The 12500-nt window shown below is 40.0% G+C and overlaps 2 protein-coding genes across 3 annotated transcripts in view; one reads left to right on the forward strand and one right to left on the reverse strand.

The window, feature by feature from the left end:
- Nucleotides 1-1014, forward strand: part of MAP3K15 (mitogen-activated protein kinase kinase kinase 15) — a 100707-nt gene extending 99693 nt beyond the window's left edge. For both annotated transcript variants that reach the window (XM_080377611.1, XM_080377612.1), the window contains exon 29: nt 236-1014. In XM_080377611.1, the coding sequence (XP_080233737.1) occupies nt 236-353 (118 nt within the window). In that variant the 3' untranslated portion in view covers nt 354-1014. The remainder of the gene's footprint in view (nt 1-235) is intronic.
- PDHA1 (pyruvate dehydrogenase E1 subunit alpha 1) lies at nt 859-11272 on the reverse strand. The gene is made up of 10 exons (XM_080377619.1): nt 11049-11272; nt 9315-9488; nt 8453-8579; nt 6788-6879; nt 6319-6411; nt 4775-4930; nt 4494-4565; nt 2977-3044; nt 2020-2128; nt 859-1328 (listed from the first exon to the last, which is right to left on the reverse strand). Exons 2-10 carry the CDS (start codon nt 9438-9440, stop codon nt 1164-1166), a joined length of 1008 nt encoding a protein of 335 aa, XP_080233745.1. The 5' UTR covers nt 9441-9488; nt 11049-11272; the 3' UTR covers nt 859-1163.
- Between the last annotated feature and the right edge of the window lie 1228 nt (nt 11273-12500).

Here is a 12500-nt window from a genome sequence, read left to right on the forward strand (position 1 = left end):
GATGTAATCGTATGGAAAATAAGTGCCTGTCTTTCCTCCCCATTGATTCAAGTCCTTTCATCATCATTCTGTTAACTCCTGGCTGACCTGAAAGAAGTTTTAGCTATAAAAGACATGCAGTTGTTTTCTGTGTGCTGTGGTAACTGCTATGTCCTGGGGCTTTACTTCTTGCTCACTTTAAAGTAAGGGAGATGAGGGAGTTTTCCCTAACTGTTCTTCATTCTTCTTCATACAGGGGTGGTCTTCTCTGCAGAATTTGGAATGCAATATTAAGCCACCGACAAACATCTGGTAAGACCTCAGTGGAGAAGGTTAATGCTTCAGAAGAACTTGAAGTGGGAATAAGCAAATGACAGACACATTCCTAACACTTAAATTATTAGATGTATGTACAGCTGCCTTGCAGGTTTTGCACAATTATGTAGCTTGTTTCACCATCAGTGTAATATACAGTGAATAGTAACAGCTGTTAAAATTCTGTGTCAATGCACTGGAATTATTTATGACAGTAGTATAGAACTCAGATGCCCATCAGTGTAATGTAAAATATTAGCTGAGAAAAAAATCCTTTTTAGTGGAACAGGTACCACACACCTGAAATAGCTTTAGCATTGTGAAAACTGTGAACTTAAAATGCGTTACAGTTCTGCTGGCTGAGGGTTTGAGCAGGGAGGCAGTGTGCTAGAGCATATGTCACTTCTTCATAGATGAACGTATACAGCTTTTTGCATTAAAGCTACTCTCACTGATGTTCTTATTTAGTAACTTTTCAGCAGCAAAGCCATAGCAGTTAAACATTTTTGGTGGGTTTTTTTTTTTTACAGAAGTGGTTCATCAAGAAACAAAGCAAACAAACACTTATCTAGTGGTCTGAGTTTAATACTTTTTTTTTTTTACACTGTACATAACACATACAGCAATTCAAAGACAAGTCAGTAAAGCAAATATATATCAATTTAAATAAACCACTGCTTTCTCTTAATTTAGCTCCCTCTGAAACAACGTTCAGTGTTTTTAAGAAAATCTGCAGAGACGGATCCCTACACATTTCCTCTTTTGAAAAAGAGCTTTTAAATAAGCTTAACAGTTGTTTCCGAGTCATTAGAGTTCCTGTAAATGCATTCACTTATTCTTATGAATAAGTTATGCCAACAAAAAGGCCTTTAGCTCACAGACTTGTACCTTATCCATTGGTTTGGGCCACGCACTTCAAAGGGTGGCTCATTGAAATAGATGTGGTTACCTAGTTCTTCCAATGGTGGCTCCGGGTCAGTGGTAGCAAACTGAGCGGCTTCCTCAATCTCCTTCCTTACTGCCACATCAATTTCCTAAACCAAAAATGGATGCTTATTTGAAGACAGCTCATAAAAAGCATCACAATTTTGAATTTAAACACCATGATTGAGTATTGGTCAGAATTAGCGTTAACACTGTCTATAAACATAAACTGTAAGCCTGTGAAAACTCCCTCCTTACTAAACTGCAATTTTCTGTCCCTTTTGGATAGTATGGATAACTTGCTGCCAGAGGAACATGACCCCACTGAACCTCTGCCTTTTCTGTTCTGCCAAATACGTTAAAAATACCTGACACTCTTAGAGTTGGCGGATGTGTTATGTAAGATTTGCTTAGGTTTCTGGCTCCTTCACTAGGGTTTTCTCACTAGTAACCATTTCCCTTCCAGAGAGTTGCTCCTGCCCTAGGTAGTTGCGAACGCCTGGGCAATTTCAATTTCTACACGTTAGTGTATGGCAAGAGCTGTATTTGAAATACTACCACCCATATACAGCCTTACACCGCTGAGTTACACTCGGCGCCCAAAAGCAACAGGCCTTTCCAGCAGACTGCAGCTTCGTTAGCTGGTCTGCAACAAAACTTCACCCTCACCCATAAAAATGATGTTAAACTTCGAAGAACGTCAAAGAGCAAGTGATGCACGCTGCCCTATGATGTGCTTTTTGGAGATCATTAGTGTATGAATGCTCAAGAGCTTGCTCATATAGCAACTAAACGCCATACCTTTAACTCCTCAATGCTAGCAAGGTTATTGTTGACCATTCTGTCCTTCAGCAACGTAATGGGATCACTTTTGCTTCTCACTTCTTGAATTTCTTCTCTAGTACGATAGCTATGAGCAAGACAAGCAAAGACATAAACTTCTTCAGGGGTATCCTTGAACAGAGGTGAGGTTCTGGACACAGCCTGCTTTTAGAAATAGGTATGACCAAAGAATTGTCAGCAGTGCAATGAAAATACAGTGACATTCATCGCCCAAAGGGTGGCACAGCTACATCTACAACACTTGGGTCTGTAAGCAGTAACTGAGCTCAAGTAGCTCCAGACCGTAGCGTCACAGGCAGGGAAAAGGGAGCAATCCCAGCCAGAGACAGTCACCATGAGAGGCTGTATTTCCTCCTTCCCATCACCCCTAAGGGGGAGCTACATGACTTGTTGCATGCTTCCAATTCCCTACAAGTTTCCAACAAAGCACTAGGATACACCTCTACTTCACGTGAATCAATTCGGAGTTGTTGCCCAACTTGTATTGGCACCTGTATATTTGTATTTTTAAGAAGCGTTCTACTTGACTGGACAGTCCAAACCATTCCTGTCATTTTAGCTTACAGGGTTTAAAATACTGTAAAATCCCTGGAAAAGCATGCTGCTTTTCAGTCAAAGCTTAATTACAACACACTATAAAGTTGCACTGAAAGCAGAACTCATTATTAGAAAGCACAGAAGTTTAACAGACTCTGCTTGTTCTAAAACTAAATCTCTTAATACCACACGTAAAACCAGTATGTTATATGGCCACGGATTATCAACCGAGCAATGAGTGATCAGACCACTCATACCAATATCGTAACTTTTAAATGCACTTCACAGCGGATTTAAACACTGATCCAAGAGTTTCAGGAGTTCGACCACAACCACTTACTTGTTTTCAGTGAATACCAAGAAAGAGTATCACAGTACCTTATTCCAGGGTCGCTCATACTGTGGCCATGGTAACGGTAGGTCTGTAACTCCATCAGAATAGGACCCTTAAAAAGAAAAAACAATACAGTGTTACTACCTTGAGTGACCAACTTGTTGGTACAGCAGCAATTATTTGCCGTAGATGAATTGCACCAGTGATGAATGATTTTAATTCAATGATTTTTCTCAGTTTAATTTACAAAATATCATAACTAATAAAATGTGAAAGGAAAAAGGTCTAAAGAAGTAAAGATCCACCTGAGAAAAGTCTCAGGTAGAAGTTCTGTCCTGCCTTACAGGATTGCTCAACTTGGTTACTGAGGAACCAAGCATGTAGTGCTGAATCGCCCTGCTCTTGCTCACTGTACCCAGGCCTGAGCCACTGCTGGAAATCGCTGTACCAGGTACTAGAAATCATAGAGTAGGTAGAGTTAGACACATCAATGGAAGAAAATGGTAACAAGCCAAGATTCATGTACAAGATCCTCGCAGGGGCACTTATGAAAGAAAGTTGAAAAGTGCAGCTCTGAGGAAGATCACCTGAGTGAGGCTGAAGGCCTGAATGACCCTCTAAAAATTGATGCCAAGAGAAGACGCCACCTAAATGCCACACAGGCCCTGCCTAGACTCTGCCCATCATTAATATGCAATGAGATGTTGTAATTACATGAATAATGTATGAGAATGTCGCAATCATGTATGTCAAATGTATAAATTAGCCTGTTTCACACCTGTGCTTCGGTGCGACTTTCTGTGGTGCGAACTACCTCCTCCCCTGCGCTGATAATAAATGCCTTGCTGCTAGAAGTACAAAAAGTCTCTTCGCAGTTTTCTTCATTCCAAGGTTTTTCGGCATCAAACGTAAGCATTTAGTCTCATGTTCTTACTGAGCAGCGTTAAACCATTTCTTCCCTTCCAATGTCACTGGAAGTGCCATTACTCAAGACTATTTCAAATTGCCTGTTGTTTCACTGTAAGATTGTAACTCACAGAACCTTACTCTTCTGTGTAAACCTTTCTCTGTTGTATGTTCCCAGTGCAAACATTATTTCACCAAATATTAAAAATCTTCAAAACCACCATATCGTACTTGGGTGATAAGACACTAATGCTGACTCACAAAACTTTTACTTCACTTTCCACTTATTGTAAATAGAATAATTGCTACTTCCCTTGATGCTTCCCCTAATTAATCTCTTCACAAAGAACACAACTGCCTGACAGTCAGAACACCTTTCACAACAGAATTTAACTGGAGTAAAAATGGGGAAAAAGATGACCGAGTAACAGAGTATTTTTTTTTTTCTAGATGCTTGGTTAATACCAACTGCATGTTAATAAATTATAAAAAAACTGAAGAACCACTTAATTGCTTACAGGTTCAATACGGTGCAGATCAAAGAAAATAAAGGTCAAATAAAGTTTCAACAGTGACTGGAGAAGGAACTCTTCATGCAGCAAAAATCTGACTAAGAATTTCACCTATGGAAAAGGAATGATGATTACAGACTTACTTTTCCAGATCTACAGTACTCAGCTGCAAATTTTGCTGCTTCTCGAACACAGAGAACATCCATGCCATCCACCTGATAAACAGAAACTACAAGTTGAGGCAGAAAGATGTCAAACCCCAAACTTCCCATTTCAGTACTTCCACAAGTGCAATAGGAATTCAGTTTCAAATTTTCCTATACTTAAAATTTTTTTTATAATTAAAAGAAATGCATACATATGTCTGTACTGTGCAGGTGTGTGCAGGCACATCCCCCCTGAAGAAAGCTGTGACTGTGCTCACCCTGAGCCCTGGAATGAAGTCTCCTCTTTTGTAGTAGTCAGTACTGGCTGCAGCTCTTTCAACTGAAGTTCCCATTCCATACCGATTGTTCTCACAGATAAAAATACAAGGCAGCTTCCACAAGGCGGCCATATTGTATGTTTCAAATATCTGGCCCTGAAAGAAAAAGAGCAAATTACATCTAGACAGGGAGCCCCGCCTTGGAGCATTAGGCTCTACTGAAAATCACTAAGTTGCACAGGTCTAGCTAGGAGAAATTTTAGTACTAAAAATGATTTGAAACCAGCCAGTTGCTGCAGCTCAGCAGGAATAAAAAAAGAAGCTACACTATGTAAGGTAGCTTTCATCTCAACTAATAGTTCATAGAAATTAATTTTTAAGCCTGTATCAGTACCTGTGTTAGGGTGGCACAAAACCTTCAGCTTTAAATTAATTACTTCAGCAACAGTCCTAAATTACTCCACAGGTGACTAATCTGGCAGGACGCTTGCTACAGCAAAGTAATAGAAAAGGTTGACCGCAGTGACTGCGTCAGCCTTGCTACCCGAAGTCAAAGACAGAGAAAACTAGAACCATAACCCACCTGTTTGGGAAATTGCATCAACAGTATGCTCTAAACCACCCAATTTCTTATCTGGCTGAAAGTCCCTGCTGATAACGTGAAAAGACTGGCTGGAATGTCAATGCTAAGTGGCTCTGTCCTCTCCTGTCTTCAAAAATGTAAATTACATGTTTCTCCCTATGCAGCAGCACTCTCATCTTCACTGCTGTCCTTCAGAGCTCTCCTTACAGCACAGAGACCACTGGGTGTAACGCTTAGATGAGCCAAGTGCAACTGGAACCCCCTCCTCCCATGACTCACACGATGACATAATTAAACATCAGCCCTGCTGGCTCCCTGAGTATCTGGAGCCCTCCAGAAGGGAAGGAGCCAAGAAGCTTTCCCTCCGCTCTTGCGACAAGGGCAGAGTTCAAAATAGAGGCAGGGAAGGACAGACATTTGCACAGGTCCAAAACATAGGAAAATCCAAGCACATGGTACAATCCTGATATATAAAAAGCAACTAGTAATTAACTTCTTAACTGTTCATCTGAATCACTCCTCTAACAACTACACCGTTCTTGAAACATACTCCTACTCAAATGCTTAAGAACACAAATAAGAGGTGCTAGTATTCAAAACTTGGAAGATGCCCAGCCACCTACACAAAGTATGTCTCAGCAAACAGAACTTTGGAACAAAAGCCGTAAGGAAAACTGCAATGAACTGCAGCTTGACGGTGGACTTCCCTCTCCCCAGGATTGCTTTTTCACTGTCAGTGGACTCCTTTAACAAAGCACCCTTGCAGCAGAAAGCCCAACACAACAATCCTAGCACAAGTTCCAAGTCAGACGTTGGCTGGGTTGCAGGTAGGACACAGGCAGGGGGAAAGGTGCTCTCCCACTACTTGGTGGAAGGGCAGAGCTCACAGTTCACAGAAGGAAAACTGACTACCCACAGTCTAACTCCTCCTCACAGAGCCACACTAGACAGGCTCATTTACCTGGTTGGCTGCACCATCCCCATATAACGTCAGGCAGATTTCGTTTTTACCAAAGTATTTACAGGCCAGCGCAATCCCAGCTCCAAGAGGAACCTATCACAGAATACAGGACGAACCAAAATTTTAGAACAATGTTTAAAGGAGTTGGAGATAGGCAGCTTGTGAATTGTAAAGAGACATTTGCACTATTAGATATCTGCTCCACAAACAAGTCGTTACCAACCCACTTCCTTTTGTTCCAGTCTGTGTAACAGCCAAAATATAAACATTAACTATATTCTCAATTTGATTCACTTTTGCTGCAGTTTATGGAACAGTGAGAAAACCAGAATAAACACATAACAGCTTTAATAGCCACAGAGCAACAGTATCTGTATACAAGCTCAAACCACCCAAACCGAGAGGAAACAATGGCAGAAGACAGGAGCCAAATTCAACTTGGGCTTTAAAGTCAAAGTCATGTATATACCTGAGCACCAACAATACCATTGCCACCATAGAAGTTTTTGGTATACATATGCATTGATCCTCCTTTTCCCTTCACACATCCTCCTTTTCTACCTGAAACATAAATAATAAGCAATTATATATTCTTCTGGAGGAAAAATACCATGCAAATAGGAACATCTAATTCAAATCCTAAAGGTATTAACACTATGTTGTTGTCATTAGATCTATGTGGAGTTAAGACACAATGGCCTCTCCCCAAAGAGTTTATGCTAAACAAATCACAAAACAAATTCAAGAAGAGGGAAAAAGAGAACGATAATGAAAACATAATTCAAGAAATGCAGAATGAAATTAAGACGTTTTAAAATCAACCAAGAAGTTTCAGTGTCCTACTATGTCAAAATACTTTCTGATAAATATGGGTTTGCTGTTTGTTGGTTGGGTTTTTTTAATAGCCAACACGGTCTGTATTTCTCATATATGTAATCTGTAAGAACTAGTATATACAGTCCTTATTACTTTTGTCTTCTGCAAGAAAGGTAGGAACACTTTTCCAAAGTAGTTGCGATGACCTACACTTGTCTCCCACTTGACAATAACCGTAAGTAAAAATTGCAGGCAGGACATGAAATAAAACCAAAATAAAATAACAAAACCAACCCAAACCAAAAAAATATGACCAAGAGCTCCCCATCCTACCCCAGGATAAACATCAAAAAGCCACCTAGCCCAGCTTTTTCCAAGCTGTAATTTGAGGATAACTAGTGGTCCATGAAGCATTACAACAAATGCTATTTAAATGAGCTGGTCTAAGAATAGAGTTTCTCACCAGCCCACTCCATTTCTTATTCCGATCTGTCTTGTTACTAGCTGCAGAGGCTTATATTTTATTTCTAATAAGCACAGCTTGTTTAGTTGGTTTTTGTGCCTTAACCTTGGTGTTTATTTTAAAAGTTAAATGCTGGATCTCGTTCTGGAATTTGTACTTCTTCTTAGTTAGTAATTTTTATTATTGATCTTTCTCATATCTTTCATGTGCTTATGAAGTGGTTTCATGTGAGCTTTCACAGATTCTGCCAGCTAGGGCCAAAGCAAACCCAGAATTGTCTAATTTTTTATCAGAAAACTGTTTTCCTTAATTGCAATTTAACTTCAGTAATCTCCTTCCACTTTCTGTACAATCCTTTATTTTAGAAAGTATTTAAGAACTCCTAACTGATCAATGTAATTTTTTGCTATTCTTGTTACAGTCAGATTTTCCAAATCAGTTTACCATTACAATAGGTGTTTACCAGTCTTCCCAAGACTTCAGCAGCATAATTCTGAAAATCCAAGTCTGTCTCCTAGTGAGGGTAATGCCCTGTCGTATGGAGAACAAATGCCTGCCACCAGCAAGTTCTATTTAAATGAGCTGCTGCACCACAACAAATCCAGTATATGGTATCAAGAAAAGCTTTCTGAATTTATGCTTTAGAAGTACCAGCACTTAAATATCCCCTATGACCTACATTTTATGTTAAAAGTGGTTTTATCATAAAATTATGAAACTTATTTATTCTGCTACATCACTAAACTGTTTCTGAAGCCCCAGCATACTTTCTGCATCAGAATCATTTTGAATTTGAATAAAAAATTCTGACACAAATAAAGCAGTACGCGAATGCTCATTTTACTTAGCACAAACCTGTAAGTTCAGCAAGAATTTCTCGAACAGGCACTCCTCGTGCGTAAGTAAAGCCATGAGCTCTGTAAGCTGTTATCACATGGTCCGTAGGCTTTATGGCAACTTCAAGCCCTACACAGCAAGCCTCCTGTTACAAAGGAAAAGCACGCTTAGCAATGAAGAAAAGCACACAACTCCCACAGACATCAGTGTGGCAAGGGCCAGCTATGAACCCACACACATCAAATACCAGGGAAACACAGGAAGAGCACAGATACAGGAGACTGCCTTAAATCCTGAGGGGTGGCAGGCCTGGAGCTACAACAGCCTTGGGCTCCAAGATTTCATCCAGACTCTGATTAACAAAGGCAGACAGGAGAGGAACTAGAAGCTACAAAAATCTGCGGACGTTTTGTACACCCATCTCCCAGATGAAGCATCTAAACAACCCCAATTCAAAAAATGGCAGGGGAGTGGCCAGAGAGCAAAGTTTCACCAAGTTTATGAAGTTCCTTCTCCTGGCTGTTGCTTTTTAGCGGGCACATGAGCTCTAAGACATGGAACAAAAAACATCAATGAAGCTTGAGGAGGAGGATGTGGGCCTCCAAATGTGTTGAATTCAATATGCTGCAGTTGCTCACTCCTCACATTCAGCTGACTGTCAGCTGCACCTTGCCTTCTCTCTTTTCCTGTTGCTATCCCAAGATCTCAGGGATTCCCTTGTGTGCCAAGACATTGTTTTTAAAGAAGTAACAAACTAAACCACAGATCCATCTACAACTTCAGCCATTGTACACAGATACTCCACTCTATTCAAATCCCTACGTTAAGTAAGGTGAGAAAATATAAAACCTCTTGGGGGGGTGGTGGGGAATAATCTTACCTGACCATCATATAAGTGGCAGAAGCCACGAATGATCTTCTGCTTGTACAGCTGGTCAGACTTCAGCTCCATGCGTCGTATGGTCTGCATTGTCTTGTAGTAATGGAGCCCTTCCTCTCGAGTCATCACTGCTGTGGTACTAGGGCCTTCTTCCAGGCGATGGAGGTCACATTTCTGCAGAGTTGAACAAGTAGTTATTTCCTGAAAGTAAGTCATCCTATTTATGAGTATCACAGTTTTTTAATGGTGTGCCATTTTCAAATTCAGAGCATACATTTTAAAAAAGCAAAACCTAAATTCATAGGTCAGAACAACTTGTAAAATTTGTGTGCTATTTCCCAATTCAGGGAAATAAATAAATATATATAATAAAGACAGATCTCCATTCACAAAATGAAGCTTTGTATCTCCCACAAGCAGTAGATGAACTGCAGTCCTCACAAAATATGGGAAATTTCCATGGTTGTTGCAGGCCAAATACTTGGTAAGAGCTACAGAGGCTTAGTGAAGAGACAAGAAAAGAGTTTCCTTTATGAAATAGTTCGAAAGATCTGGCCCTAAGACTGGATCTCATCTCTTCTACCACACTTCTAACAAGCCGTAGTAAACCACCACTGCACTAGCCACTCTGCCAGTCAAACCACCATGTGTACAGTACAACTTCTTCGCCAAACCACGGAGTCTACTGAGAGGGCTGATTTTAGGCACCCATACAAAACAAATAAAAATAAAACAATAATCATTAAAAAAAATAATCAGTTAAGTTCAGTGGAACAGACTAAAATTTCTCTGTCAGTGCAGATTAGTTGGCCAAAATACTGCTACACAGGTCAAAGAGTTTATATTAAAGCAAAAGTCTCTCCAGAGCAAATCCACTGACACCTAGATGAATTGGATGTAACACATGGGCACACTACAGACAGTTTTGCTTCGGAGTTCACATAACAATAGAAACTTAGGAGTCTTGTAATCAACACAGGAATAAACACTAAACCTTGTATCTACTCAGAAAAGTTTTCATATAAACATATTTTCCCTCCATTCCACCTGTGAAACAACTTTAGTACTTTACAGGCACAGACAAACAGGGAGCAGGTAGGAGGAAAACCAAATAAATTTCTTACAGATTTTCTTTTAGCAATTCCTGAATGGAAAGTCAGCACAAAAGCTACTGCCAATAGACACATCACCTTTTTCCTAAGACCTAGCCACAGGGGAAAGCTGACAGGATATAACACATATTTTTTGAGCAGCACCAAGTAAAGCATTAAAAGGATGTCTTATTTTTTCCTCCAAAATCCATACAGACCTCAATCAGTTGGACAACTGGGACAGAGCACCCATGACTCCGTAAACAAAAGGGAGATGGAAAGACAGGGTAGGCAGCAAACACCAGCTATTTGTTTTACAAGAATTAAGGAAACCTTGATAGTCTTCCCTCCGAACAGAAAAGGTTCTTTAGCTCCTTTGTGACTCCATTCTCACAGTTCAACTGCAGTATCGCAGCTGCAAAGAATCACCACTTCACATTCTTAAGAAACAAGTAACATTACTACATACTGTCAAGCACAGTACCTCCAGCTGCGTTTAGAAATCAGGTCAGACAGTGAGGGGTTTGGTTCTGGAAATTCAAACAGTATTTTTCTAATTGAAAAAGATAAGAGGGCAAGTCCATGATTTCACGATCTACAACAAACACACAGAATGCCAGTATTAAGTGTTCAGCTTTGTTACCTTAATTTCAAATGTGGCTTCACTTGCAAAGTCTGCATAGTTACGTGATGCTACCACCACTCGAGATGCCTTAAAAAAAAACAACAAAACAAAACATGAGCAATATTTCAAGGTAATTATCACAGAAAAGTAGGTAAATTATCAAGTAATTTCTAACAGTACTCCCAAACTGAAGTAACTTCTCGATTAAACTCACCAGTGGCATACCCCTATAATACTTTTATTTCTTACAGATGTGCTGTAAGTCCTTTAAAACCCAGTGTTTAAAATAAAGATTAGAGAAGGAGAACAGAATTTTAAATTTCTAATACCCTTGATTATCTACATTAAAACCAGTAAGTTTCAAAACACTGTGAAGAGCATCGAAACTACAGAAGTGTTTTTCCTTGCACATACCAGACTGCCTATATGAGTAGAGACAGTCAATGCAGATTTTGATAGCGCTCTGCACTGAGTGTAATTTTGCCTTGACAGAACCGAAACATTATTTGGGAAAAGCAAAACCCACCAAAACAAAACAACCCAGTAGATTTCTGGAATACAAAGTACTCTAGCTCTTTCTTTTCAATAGGAAGAGAAGCTGGGGCGGGGGGGGGGGGGGGGGGGGGGGTGGGGGGGGCGGGCGGCAGTGTGCAAGGCAACGAAGAAGACAGTATCATTTAAGCAGGTAACAGCATGGGTGCTACTTACAAATGATACAGAAACATAAAAGGTGACATACCTGAGGATACATGAAATACAGAACAACAGAAATGGTGACATGGTAAGGGAGAGATAAGAGTAAAAATACTGTTGTGTCTTGAACGAAACACAGGCTCTTGACTAATGAACATCTGACATCTGGTATTTTAGATTACTAAGTTTCACTGCAGCATCAGATAGGATGTTCATCTGTCCATGCATGTGCTGTGGCTGTAGCATGAGGAATGCAATACATCTTTAGTGGCAAAAATTGTATTGCTAATTTACACAAAAACGTCAGTAGCTCATTCAACCATGGAATTCACGTACATTTAGCTGAAGATTCGTTATTTCAAAGTTTTGAGAACATCCAGGTCACTGCCTCCAAAAAAAAGGTCTGACTGACAGGTATAAAGCTTGGAAAAAAAGCCAGGAAAAGTTTCTCAATCCATCTTGGTTATCCATTCTGTCACGTGTTTGAGTTAGCAATCACAGTCCCCCACCCCGTTATCAGATTAAATATTTAAGAGTTTTTAATTTAAACCAAGTTTCTACACTGTTTACAGCAACACATCAACATTATCAGTGAAAAATAGCTATTTTACTTCTAGAGCTGGAAGTAAATCAAGCGTTTGGGATCTGCAGAATCACAGAACAATGAAGGTTGGAAGGGACACCTCTGTAGGCCACCTGGCTGAACCCCCTGCCCCGAACAGAACATAAAAGCAACACTGAGGAGTCTGTACAAAAGTTCTAATACATGGCCAGTAC

The sequence above is a fragment of the Falco punctatus genome, assembly GCF_963210335.1.
Source record: "Falco punctatus genome assembly, chromosome: 2".
Classification (NCBI taxonomy): Eukaryota; Metazoa; Chordata; class Aves; order Falconiformes; family Falconidae; genus Falco; species Falco punctatus.